Source organism: Drosophila ananassae, chromosome 3R (assembly GCF_017639315.1).
Source record: "Drosophila ananassae strain 14024-0371.13 chromosome 3R, ASM1763931v2, whole genome shotgun sequence".
Taxonomy (NCBI): Eukaryota; Metazoa; Arthropoda; class Insecta; order Diptera; family Drosophilidae; genus Drosophila; species Drosophila ananassae.
The window spans coordinates 11,962,669-11,976,011 of NC_057930.1; the positions used below are offsets into that span (position 1 = coordinate 11,962,669).

Genomic DNA, 13,343 nt, shown 5'->3' on the forward strand with positions numbered 1-13,343 from the left:
GGGGTCAAAGGGGAGAGAGGAGAGGCCTGGAGGTCAGACTCGGTTCGGTTGGGCAGACGGTGATTAAACTAAAGTGTTCGAAAGTTAATTGGCGCAACAACAACAGCAACAATTATACTTAGCCACTATTATGCCTCACGCCTGACTGAACGCGCTTTTCCACCAGTTGGGGCGGCAAAAATGGAGGAAAATCGCGGTACTATAAGTAGTGGATGAGAGGAGGACTTGTGGGCGATGGGTGGTAAGCGGTGGGTTGTGGGTGTGAGTGGAGTGCCACCAATTCGATACGATGCGATACGGAACGAAACTGAAGGCACTTAAACCAAATGACCAACGCGTACAATGGTGAGTTAAACGACCAAAAGTCAGTGAAATCGAATCGAAGTACAGGCTAAGAGGTTTCCACCTCTTTAAATGGGAAAAGTTGGCCCATAAATGACAGATAATGGCAACCGAAAGAGGAAATCAAATAAAGTCTAGACAAGTTGTTAACAACCACATTTCAATTATGGGATTCTGTGACTTTTACTCCTCAAGTCTATTCTTAAAAGAGGTATTATTATTATTGAAAATATTTTCCTACAAAAATGATCCTTAAACCACTGTGCCTTGGTAATTTCTAGGCCCTGCTCCTCCAGTAAACATATATTGCTTTTTTCTTTGTACCACAAAATGGCATTATTTAAAAATGTCGATGGGTCACGCTGAACTCGTCAACGTCCTTCCCAGCTACAAACTGCTTTTTTTATAGTTTCTTTTTTTTTTTCGTTTTTGCGATTACTGTTCATGCTGCCGTCATTGGGTAATTGAAAACGGTTATTGACAAGTTAATGGGGCAGTGTAACAACCAGGAGTGGAATCTAAACTAGCTACTGTAATTGCCTATTTGTATGCTAACCCAAATGAACCGAAAAAAATAGATTTTCATTGGGTGAATAAATTTGGGATAATGGGTTATATGAGGCTTAAAATTGCCAGTACATGTTTCTATAGTTTTAAAGCAACTTATTGGGGGGTTGCCACTATAATCATTGTATTGTATTACTAACCAGATTACCCTTCTCTTTCCAGACTACCCTCGAGTGGAAGTTGGCCCCCAGAATCCCCTCCGTATAGAACGCGATCACGTGGCCAAATTGGAGTGCCGAGTGGATGCCAAGCCCATGGTCAGCAATGTGAGATGGTCGAGAAACGGGCAGTATGTGAGTGCCACGCCCACCCACACCATCTACAGGGTTAATCGCCACCATGCCGGAAAGTACACCTGCAGCGCTGATAATGGCTTGGGCAAGACGGGAGAAAAGGATATAGTACTGGATGTCCTGTACCCCCCGATTGTGGTAATCGAATCGAAGACCCACGAGGCCGAGGAAGGGGAAACTGTCTTGATTCGCTGCAATGTGACTGCCAATCCATCGCCCATAAATATTGAATGGCTGAAGGAGGGGGCCCCCGATTTCCGACACAATGGCGAGCTGTTGACCTTGGGCTCTGTGAGGGCAGAGCATGCCGGGAACTATATCTGCCGATCGGTGAACATAATGCAGCCTTTCAACTCAAAGAGGGTCGAGGGAGTGGGTAACTCCACGGTGGCCCTGCTGGTCCGCCATCGTCCTGGCCAGGCCTATATAACGCCCAACAAGCCAGTGGTTCATGTGGGTAATGGAGTGACCCTGACCTGCTCCGCCAATCCTCCCGGGTGGCCAGTGCCACAGTATAGATGGTTCCGCGACATTGACGGCGATATCGGAAACACTCAAAAAATCTTGGCCCAGGGTCCTCAGTACTCCATCCCAAAGGCGCACTTGGGCAGCGAGGGAAAGTACCACTGCCATGCCGTCAATGAGCTGGGAATCGGCAAGATAGCCACCATTATTTTGGAGGTGCACCAGCCACCGCAGTTCCTGGCCAAGCTGCAACAGCACATGACCCGCCGAGTGGGCGATGTGGACTACGCCGTGACCTGCAGTGCCAAAGGGAAGCCCACTCCCCAGATTCGATGGATCAAGGATGGCACAGAGATCCTGGCCACCAGGAAAATGTTCGACATACGCACCACCCCCACAGACGCCGGTGGTGGTGTAGTGGCGGTCCAGAGCATTCTTCGGTTCAGGGGCAAGGCCCGACCCAACGGGAATCAACTGCTTCCCAATGACAGAGGTCTCTACACCTGCCTCTATGAGAACGACGTCAACTCGGCCAACTCCTCCATGCATCTGAGGATCGAACACGAGCCAATAATCATCCATCAGTACAATAAGGTGGCCTACGACTTGAGGGAGTCCGCCGAAGTGGTTTGCCGGGTCCAGGCCTATCCGAAACCGGAGTTCCAGTGGCAATACGGCAACAATCCCTCACCCCTGACCATGTCCTCCGATGGCCACTACGAGATCAGCACCAGGATGGAGAACAATGACATTTACACCTCGATTTTGAGGATAGCCCACCTACAGCATTCCGATTATGGGGAATACATCTGCAGAGCCGTGAATCCCTTGGATAGCATCCGGGCACCCATTAGATTGCAGCCGAAGGGCTCGCCAGAAAAACCAACAAACCTGAAGATCCTGGAAGTGGGTCACAACTATGCCGTCCTGAACTGGATACCAGGCTTCAATGGTGGCTTCTCGAACACCAAATACTTGGTTAGCTATCGGAGAGTGGCCACCCCGAGGGAGCAGAGCCTGTCCGATTGCTCGGGCCATGGCTACATCCCCAGCTACCAGATAAGCAGCTCCTCCAGTAGCAACTCCAATCATGAATGGATCGAGTTCAACTGCTTCAAAGAGAATCCCTGCAAGCTGGCACCTCTGGACCAGCACCAGAGCTACATGTTCAAGGTCTATGCCCTGAATTCTAAGGGAACCTCTGCCTACTCCAACGAGGTGGTGGCCACCACGAAAGTCAGTAAAATTCCACCGCCCCTGCATGTCAGCTACGATCCCAACTCCCATGTCCTGGGCATCAATGTGGCAGCCACTTGCCTGTCCCTGATTGCCGTGGTCGAGTCGCTAGTAACGCGTGACGCAACTGTACCCATGTGGGAGATTGTGGAGACCCTGACGTTGCTGCCATCGGGAAGCGAGACCACATTCAAGGAGGCCGTCATCAATCACATGTCCCGACCGGCTCATTACACAACCGCCACATCGGGCCGGAGCTTGGGCATGGGAGGCGGTGGGACAGGAGGCGTGGCCGGTGGCTCCCATCACGGCGAGGATCGAACAATGGCGCTGGCGGAAACAGCAGGACCAGGACCCGTGGTTAGAGTGAAATTATGTCTGCGATCGAATCACGAGCACTGTGGGGCCTACGCCAATGCAGAAAGTGAGTACTATTTTTTAAATATTTTATAAATTAAATATTAATATTAATTTAAAAGAATAAGATCTTAAATCCCATAAATTTCAGACTTTCCTGATTATATCCTCATTATAACCTTTACACTTTATTCTTCCAGTTGGCAAGTCCTACATGCCGCACAACTCCTCCATGACGACCTCCGCCCTGGTGGCCATCATCATCGCCTCGATATCCTTCTGCATCTTTCTGGCACTTCTGTACGCCTTCTGTCGCTGTCGCAGGACACATGCTGCCAAAAAGGAGGCGGCCGGGGGGACAGGCACGGCCACGAACACCACGACACCCGGTGCCGCCGGAGGCAAGGAGTACGACCTTGATTTGGATGCCAGCCGGAGACCCTCGCTGACCCAGACTTCGGTGGGTGACCCGCAACAGCAGTCCCAGCAGCAGCCACCGCCCCCACCACCCTACTACCCCACCGGCACCCTCGACTCCAAGGAGACCGGGGGTGGCTGTGGCATGGAGCTCACCCTCACCGCCCTCCACGATCCCGACGAGCAGCTGAATATGCAACAGCAGCAGCACCACAGCAACCACGGCCAGTACCAACAACCCAAAGCCATTCTGGGAATTTACAGTGGTGCCGGGGCAGGACCTGGGGCAGGCGCTGGAACGGGAGGCGTGGGCAGCGGCGGTGCACACTCAAACGGCTATGGCTATCATGTGACAAGTGCCATCGGCGTGGACGGCGACAGCTATCAAGTGCTGCCCTCCGCCGCCAGCTCAGCAGCAGGATCCCACGGAATAGGACACGGACATGGACATGGACACGGCATCGGAACCGGAGCCGGAGAGTGTAAGTACAGTCACAGAGAGATATATTTATTTGATCCTGAAAGTTATATAAAAAAAAAGGATAAAAAATGATAGCCATTATTTGTAATTCGAAAAAGAACCAAAGTTTCAAGAAAGAGTTTTTTATTTAAATATATATTTCACAAAAAAATCAAATAATTTAATAGAAGCAGACATATATCAAGAGTTTCGGAACTTAATTAGTTGACAGTTAACTATCCAAAAAGAAACTACTTTTTCCGCTGAGTGTATTAGGATGAACCGATTCCGTGCCACCCAGGCGACAACTTATGAAGAGACGTGGCTCTGTGGCTTTCCGTCAGTGATGAGGGACTGTGGAGTGTGGGGTGGCACGGGGCGGTGGTTTTTGGGTTGAGGCCTTGAGGTTTCAAGGGGCGATGTGGCGATGGGGTGATGGGCGTGGTGTGTGTGTCTTGATTAAGCGACACATTTTTCGGCGCAGATTTATGGCGGCCATTTCGATGGTGAGACCATGTCTCCCCCGGATCCGGAATCCGGATTCCCGGATGCCCGTGCTGGACTCTTTGGCCGTAATTGCATTTCATGTCAATCTAGAACGCCACCTCCGTTCTCCACTTACCGAGCTACTCATGCAAATGCAGCGTGTTCCCTGTCCACTGCCACCACCCTCCCTGCACATCACTCTGCAGATTTTCACACAGATTTTCCCACCAATTGTCCATGGTGTTTTGGTGTCCGACCGTAAGCAGCTCGCCTTGGCAACCGAAATGACACCAATCGGCAACGGAAACGGAAATGGGTGCGGCTGAAAACTTGCCATCGTAATGCCAATTAATGAGAATTAAAGCGTTATCCTTCGGTAGCCTTTGGCCAAGACTTCCAGCACTGACCGATTTTAATTGGTTGCCATAAGAGTCTTAAGAGCCAATTCGAGTTTTTTACTAATTGGTTTTATTTTGTCACATTTCTTGGGAAAACTAAAAGTCTAAGACAATTTAAATTTCGTTATCGAATAAATGATAAATTTAATAAATAAATTAAAAGCAATTAAGTTATAAATCTTAAAGAAATAAAATATATAATTGGAATAATCCCCTCCTAAGCGGCGACCACTTCTCAGACTCTAATCCGATTTGGCCAAGAGGCTTAATGTTTCTTCCCATTCCGATTGAAATGTAAGAGTACTTTAGAGCACTTTAACTTTAGAGCAGGTTTAAATGATATGAGAAGGTACTTTCCATATTACCATTTTTAAAAATTAGTTTTAAATATTTAAACTGTCTTAAAATGTATAGTTAAACAATCTAACTCATTTTTCTGAGGTGCGAGAAGTAAGAATGCATTTTAATTGTGGGTTTCCGTGGGCTTTGTTGCCTTTTCTTTGCGTCTCTCTGGCAAGCGTCAACTTAATTACTATTTCTCTGCCCCCGCACTACCACTACCACTACCACACACACCCACATACTTGTACGCCACACACTCCTACACACATCGTTGGTGGTTGCAACCAAAGCAGGACCACTTGAGGCGACACCAGCAGCATGCAACATCGGCGGAACTGGCAGTGGCAGTAGCAACATTAACCCGAAGCAGCAACTTATAGCACGCGCCAATTTAACGAACCAACCCACCATTGCCAGCACCACCAACAACAAAATCTTTAGCAGCAGCAACAACAACAACGGTAACAGCAACAGCAACAGCAACCACTCCACCAACAACAACAACAGCTCCAGCTCCACCTCCACAACCACCTTGCAACGCATTCATCTGGCAAATAGAGAAAGGGAGAGGGTGACCGCAGCCACAGCGGGCACCACCACAGCTTTGGCAACCACCATCACAACAACTTCCCGTAACGCCAAAGCCGCAACAACAACAACAACACTAGCCATTACAGGTAACTCCAGCTAGAAGTGACAAAACTGCAAAACTAAAAACAGAAAACAGAAAACAGAAAAGCAAAAAGGAGAATCTTTCAATTTCGCACCACTACATGCAAGCAAATAAGTTGCAAGCAAAATGTTGCACCCACACCCACACCACCCTCGACACTCAAAATGTTGCACCACACAAAATGTTGTTTTCTACTCGCACTTGCTGTTCGTGCTTGCCACAAATTGTTGTTGCACTCCGAAATGGAAATAATTAAAATAAAATTAAGCGGATTATGGGGAAGGGTGGGCGTTTTGAAACGGATTTTATTTTATTTTCTGACTGAAGAAGAAAGAAAAACAAAAACTAAAATCCAAAAAATATATATCTATGTTAAAATTGTTTTATTTAGAAAATTTATATTTGATTAAGGGAGGGATAATCCTTTCGAAAAAGGACACTACACAAAACAGGAACTTATTTAAGTTCCAAAATAGTTGAAGTAATAGAAGATTCAAACAATAGTTAGTGTCTCGGAAACAAATCTTAAACTTGTTTGGTTTATTAATTAAGTTAGCATTTTTTTTATTGATAAATTTATTAAAAGAATATAAAATTTGTAAATTAAAACCTCTTTACCTTTCTGTCATGTGTCCGATTGACACGACACTTTCGGGTTTTTACAGCCTTAACAACCGATTTAAATTTCAACAAGTCTGACACAGAAAATTCCCTCGACAAAATCCATGATCTAAATTCAGACACTCTTGGCTATTCATTCAGCTGATTCCTCTCTACACAAAATCGCAGAAAATCAACTAAAAATCGTATTTTTCGTTTCAATTGTTGCCAAACGTTGTCGGAATGTATTCGCTGTTGCCGTTGATTGCCCGAAGACAAAAGCCGCGATTGCGGGGCAGTATTCAATGGTGGGTGCAGTCGAGTCAGACTTTCTTCAAAATGAGCTTCAAGTCGCCCCAGCCGAAGGCCACCAAGGGCACGATCAAGGAGCTGTCCAAGAAGCAGCCTCAGGTCCAGTCGCAGCCCCAGTCGCATGCCTCTCAGTCGCATTCCCCGGTATCACAGCCGCCATCCTCATCCCCACAGACCGCGCCACAGAAGGTGATGCCTCAAAAGGTTATGGCACAGAAAGTGATGCCACAGAAGGTGATGTCTCATAAAGTTATGCCACAGAAGGTTATGCCGCAGCAGGTTAAGCCACAGCAGATCACGCCACAACAGGTCAAGCCACAGCAAGTTATGCCACAGCAGAATATACCACAGCAGGCCAAGCCCCAGCAGATCACGCCACAACAGGTCAAGCCACAGCAGATCACGCCGCAGCAACCCATGCCACAGAAAACCATGCCACAGCAGACCATGCCACAGCAAGCCGTGCCACAGGCACTTGATCAGCCGGCAAATCCAGCGCCAGAGACCAAGAAGAACCTCATGGGCACCATCAACTCGGGTGTAGGGACCAAAATCCAACACCCATCCACCATAACACCCACTCCAAAGCCAACAATACCCAACATCGCCGATCAGCGGGCCAAGTGGATGGCGAAAGTCTCACCAGAAATGCAGAAGAAGGCCAAGCTGGCGGCCGCCAAGGGCAGTGCCCCGGCGAGTCCTGCGAAAATGACAAATCAAAACCATCCGAATACCGGTTTTGGTCAAAATTTTGGCGGGATGCCCCGGAATCAGAACCCCTGGCAGTCACAAAACCAGGCCAATAACCAGCCCCTGATAAAGGCAGAGCCGGACGAGTCTTTCAAGGGTGCCTCCTCGGAGGCGCAGCGCAAGTCGTGGATGAGCCGGATGCAGGGATCGCAGCAGAAGAAGCAGGCCCAGTGGCTGAAGGATATGCAGGCCAAGCAGCAGGCTGGCAAGGAGATGCATGCCCAGAAAATGCAACAAATGCAACAAAATAAGCCAAACGAGACACCATCGGCAGCTCCGACAAGCAACCAAAACGTAGCAGTGAGTACTGTGCCAGAACCGGAACCGGAAGAGAAGAGTCCCGAGCACCTGGCCTATTTGGATGCCATCAAGCAGTTGAATAGCTATCAGGTCCTGGAACCGGCTGCAGGACGTGCCACCTCCAAGGGCATTAAAACGGAATCGGATCCGATAATAGAACAGACACTGGAGTGCCTGGAGAAGACGGGCCTGAGGAGGGAGCAACTGAAAACCATACCCGTGATCCAAATAGCCGGCTCCAAGGGCCGGGGCTCAACCTGTGGCATCGTGGAGAGTATCCTGCGATGCCATGGCGTCAAAACGGGAGTCCTTTGCTCCCCCCACATGTTCCTAACCAGTGAACGGATCCGAATAGACGGCGAGCCCTTGGAGGAGATCAAGTTTACGGAGTTGTTTTGGAAAATCAACAACGAATTGGCGAATACGAAACCGACAGCCTCTTACAACAAACTAATGACTGTAATGGCCTTTCATGCCTTCCATCAGGCCCACGTGGATGTGATCATTGTGGAGGTGGGACAGCTGGGCGCCGGCGACGCCACCAATATCGCCTACCATGCCGAGACAATCGGCATTACTTCTCTGGGATGGGAGCAGAGCTCGAATCTGAGCAATTCCCTGCGGGACATTGCCTGGGCCAAGGCGTCCATCATGAAGCCCCATGCCAGCATCTATACCAGCGTCACTCAGGCGGAATGCTCGGAGGTCCTGGCCCAAAAGGCCAACCAGCTGGGGGTGCAGCTCCATCGGGTGCCCGCCTTCACCGACTACATGGAGGGCAATCTGAGCAACAAGCATCTGATGAACAAAGCCAACTATTCGATGCGTTTGAACGGATCACTGGGCATCCAACTGGCCTACGATTACCTGCGACGCTACAAGCCGGAATATGTTGTGGGCCTGGAGCACAATGCCACCTCCCTGACACCTGGCACCACTCGGGGCATCGAGTTATACGAACAGCCTGGTCAGTTCGATTTCATCAAGCATGATATGTTTAATGTCTATCTGGACAGTGCCGACACCTTCGAGTCCATGATGGCCTGCCGCGATTGGTTCTACACCAGGACACGTTCCAACCGCCAGCCGAAGATTCTGCTCTTCAACAAGATCAACGAGTTCAATGCCAAGGACCTCCTCACCATCATCCGGTGCAATCTGCGCTTCGAGGAGGCCTGCTTTGTGCCCAGTCCGAACTTTTTCGAGGGCGAAATCATAGCCGAGGAGGAGGGCAACCCGATGGTCTGGCACGGAATGGAGGAACTGCAGCGGGCCAAAAGAAATGCCGGAAATTGGCGCGCCTTGTGCGAGGAAAATGGTAAAAAGGACAACTCCCAGCTATCGATTTCGATCAATGCCTTCTTCGAGTATCTGCAGAACAAGTACGGCAAACAGAGCTACGGTATGAAGAACGAGTTGGATATTTTGGTTACCGGTTCCCGGCAGCTGGTGGCCGCCACCTTGGCCTGTGTCCGCCGCATGAAGGCCGTTCACGAGTGGAAGCCGGATAGGCGGTAATATAATCGATGTCCCATCGCGATAATGAAATTAAGATATTTGACTCGACAACCAGGCAGTTTGTTCCACAACTTGTGTTTTTCGACTTAAATTTCGTCGTGAAGGTTTTTGTTCATTTGTTTTCTTCCGAAATACAATTTACTCGAAAACGTGTCAAGAAGTTGGTTCGTCCTTTTACAAAACGCCCTTTGACCGAAACCTTAACAAGTTTAACGAATGCACGTGATGTAAATAATGTATTTCTGAGATCTATTAAAGAGGAATTATTAAAATTATTTAAGCTATTTGATTAGGGGGTTCTGCGATACATACTTTCATGCCAATATTTTGATTTTAATTATTTTATGTTATTAAAAATAAATGACACGGGTTGCATTGTTCCCACACACGTGAGCTGTTCCTGGACAGCTGCCTGATGGATATGACTGGGTAATACTGGCACTTATGTTCATGTTAGTTTGTGTATTTGTTTCTAATTATCCACCATGACTTTCAAGTTTTTTTCGCACTTCACTTCAAAGCACCTGAAGCACTTGGCACCCTTCTTCGCACAACTCTTTCTCTCTCAGCCTATTTAGACTTAGCGAGCCTTTAATTAAGACCGAAAATAAACAAAAACCAATGTGTGTGGCAATTTGCAGGGTCGAGCAACAATTCCAATGAGAACAACTACAGCAACGCCAGGGACATGTCGCAGGAGGCCTTGTGGCGCCTCCAATTGGCCGCCGGCCAGTCGCAGCAGATCTACGTGGAACGGCCGCCGTCGGCGTTCAGCGGCTTGGTGGACTACAGCGGCTACTCGCCGCACATCCAGACGGTGACCAGTTCCCTCAGCCAGCAGAGCTTCGTCGCCGGCGGGCCTGCCCCAGCGCAGCCCTTGGCGCCCCACGAAATGTTGCAAGCTGCCCAGCGGTACGGAACCCTGAGGAAGTCCGCCGGCAAGCAGCCACCTCTACCGCCGCAGAGAAAGGACCTGGGTCAGCAGCCGAAGCCACAGCAGCAAATGGGTAAGTTATTATTTTTATTAATTGGAAAGATTTCCAAAATCATTGCTTAGGCATTCCGAAGGCAGAAATTTCATCATGTCTTGGCGAGTTCTGGCAAGAAGCTCGGCCAAGAATGGAAAAATCCCCATGGGAAAAATAATCCATCCACAAATCTAATCGACATCCACACAAATCCATTGCCAGAAAATCCGAATCCGAATCGGTTGAGGCGACTGAGAAATCAGTTTGATTGATTATGCACTTAAGTGTTGGGAAATGTTTGGCTAAGAGTTTGTGCCGAGGCTCCTAGCCAGGGCCGGAGCTGTTCGGATAAATAAAATAGAATTTCCCCACTTTCGGGACAATGGCAGGCGCCCATCCACCCGGCCCTCCCAGCCTCGCTGCACAACATCCTTTCTCCGCAAGTGGATAACCCTTGTTCCGTATACCCCTTATCCCATCTACATACATACGTTTCGGTATAAAATTTGCATCTGTATATCCTTTTATGCAGCGCCAGGATGCAGCAGCACACCGAGATAAATGCACATAAAATAGTCAGCTCTAGGCTTCAGTTTCCCAGTCCCAGCTTCCTTGGGAACAAATCCTTCTCCCTCTCGTTCTGCTCCTTGAAAACAACAAATCGCTTGCAGCGACATGTATCGCTCCTGAAAACGGCAAAAAAAATAACAAATATAGCCGAAGCAAGTAGGAGAGGTATGGGGATAGCGAGCAAGCGAGCTGGCACTATTAAAAATCTAAAATGCAAGAGCTAAAAATATTTTACGAAATCAAAATCAAACAACGCTGCCAGCTGTAAGTGAACTGAATCGCTGAATGGTAACCGAACACCCCGCACTGAAAATAAAACACAAAAAAATATCCATAAGTAAATAAAATAAACAAAAATAAAGCTGGAAAACAGAAAAGTGTGGGAGGAGTTTGTTTTTAAAGGGACAACAAATATTTTTCTTCAAGCTCTTATTTATTTTTTCCACAGGCGGGTATTTCAGTCTTCTCTATTTATAGCTGTATCCAGAGAACTGCACGAATCACATTTTTTTTGTTCATACTCGAGTAATGATAGGTTACTCTGATTGATTTTAAAATTTGATTCATGTGAACAGAGCGATCCGAATGCTTCGTGTCAATGATTTGGAACAATTTTGAATCACTATCGCATCAATTGGGAATGATTTGTTTTGATTTGTTCAGAAGCAAAGCAATACCCGAAAATGATGTAAAATCATACACATATGATTGATTCTGATTCGCCTGCTGAGCTTAATGAGCTTTAATCTGGAGCCTTTTGAGGCTGTATCTGGAGCCTATATGAGGCTTAATATATTTATAAGGTTACGTGGAAATTTGGTTAAAAGCAACGCCATAAATAGGGTAATCAAAATTTGGTCAAGAGGATAATAAAATAATAAATAAATATTAAACAATTGGCTTTGTAACATAATCTTTCTCGGTGTGGAGCAACCTGACTTATAGCTATGCGCGTTTGAAAATGTCGCCAGTATGTTGGGCTGATTTTTAATTCCACCTTATTTCATTATTAATCAATTAATTTAAAACCATGTTTCGAGACTACCAAATCTTTAATTGAAACAAAATAATCGATTTTTTTGTACCATATAAAAATTTGTGCCATCACTACTTGTCACTCATTACTTTCAAATAGTATTCTCTAATAAAAATGGAAGAAACTAACGAAATAATTGAAAGAAAAATTGCGAGCGGAGCTTATACCCTCAGTGGCCAACGAAAAGGACGTAGTTCCCTGTGGAACATATTATCCGAAATAGTAAATGAAGCAGACGAAATTGTGCCAGGATTTGTTTTTTGCCGTACCTGTGCAGCTGTGCTTAAGTACAAAAACGGGCAAACATCTAATTTGCACAGGCATAAGTGCTGCAAGAATTTAAAAAAAAACAGTAACTTTTGCACAAATATCAGCTGAAGATAAGACTTTGGCCACAAAAATCTGTGCAAATTGGGTGGCAGAAGACTGTCGGCCATTAACTGTAGTCAAAGGAGGAGGGTTTAAGAAGATGGTTAAATTCTTAATACAGATTGGAGCGAGATACGGGGAGAATATTGATGTGGACGATCTTATTCCCGACCAAACAACAGTGTCACGAAATGTAACGAAGGCAGCACACGAGAAAAAAAAGGAGCTTTCAGAGGAAATTGAAGAAGTTGTGCGCAGTGGAGGAGCATCCGCGACTATTGACTTGTGGACTGACAACTACGTCCAACGAAATTTTTTGGGAGTTACCTTCCATTACATTTACAACCAAAAATTCCATGATGTTGTCATTGGTATGAAGTCAATGGATTTCCAAAAAACCACAAGCCAAAATGTGTACACAAAACTTAAATCGGTTTTCGACCAGTTCGGGGTCGACAACATAGAGCGCATCAAATTTGTAACCGATCGAGGGGCAAATATTATAAAGGCTCTCGAAAATAATACAAGAATTAATTGTAGCAGCCACCTGTTGTCTAATGCACTAGAAAAGTCATTTTCGGAAGCTGTGGATCTATCCGAAAATTTAGAAGCATGCAGAAAACTGACAAAATTTTTTAAAAAAGCAAACATGCAACATTTATTGAAAACCACCTTAAAAAGCCACTGCCAGACAAGGTGGAACTCTAACTATAGAATGGTAAAATCTATTTTGGAAAATTGGGCTGATATTAACCAAATTTTGGCAGCGAAAAATGAGTCGAACAGACTGCTTAAGATTAATTTGACCACTGTCAAGTCCTTGGTAGATCTTTGCGAAAACATTGAAATTGTTTTTAAAAAGCTGCAAGAAACACAATCCCCGT

General features: G+C 46.7%; 2 protein-coding genes across 7 annotated transcripts in view; both read left to right on the forward strand.

Moving 5' to 3' along the window:
- Positions 1 to 13,343, forward strand: part of LOC6507231 (hemicentin-2) — a 95,666-nt gene that overhangs the window by 73,337 nt on the left and 8,986 nt on the right. For 4 of the 6 annotated variants that reach the window (XM_032455316.2, XM_044716351.1, XM_044716352.1 and 1 more), the window contains exons 6-9: positions 1,072 to 3,327; positions 3,461 to 4,159; positions 5,654 to 6,040; positions 10,158 to 10,523. In XM_032455316.2, coding sequence (XP_032311207.1) covers positions 1,072 to 3,327; positions 3,461 to 4,159; positions 5,654 to 6,040; positions 10,158 to 10,523 — 3,708 coding nt within the window. Of the gene's footprint in view, positions 1 to 1,071; positions 3,328 to 3,460; positions 4,160 to 5,653; positions 6,041 to 10,157; positions 10,524 to 13,343 lie in introns of those variants that run through there. The other 2 variants (XM_032455317.2, XM_001965300.4) reach the window with 2 other exon arrangements.
- LOC6507242 (putative folylpolyglutamate synthase) lies at positions 6,652 to 9,791 on the forward strand. Its single transcript, XM_032455318.1, has one exon. The coding sequence runs from the start codon at positions 6,880 to 6,882 to the stop codon at positions 9,514 to 9,516; it is 2,637 nt and encodes an 878-aa protein (XP_032311209.1). The 5' UTR covers positions 6,652 to 6,879; the 3' UTR covers positions 9,517 to 9,791.

Excerpts from the sequence above, each read along its gene's own strand:
- LOC6507242 (XM_032455318.1), top strand. The coding sequence starts at position 6,880 with ATGTATTCGCTGTTGCCGTTGATTGCCCGAAGACAAAAGCCGCGATTG.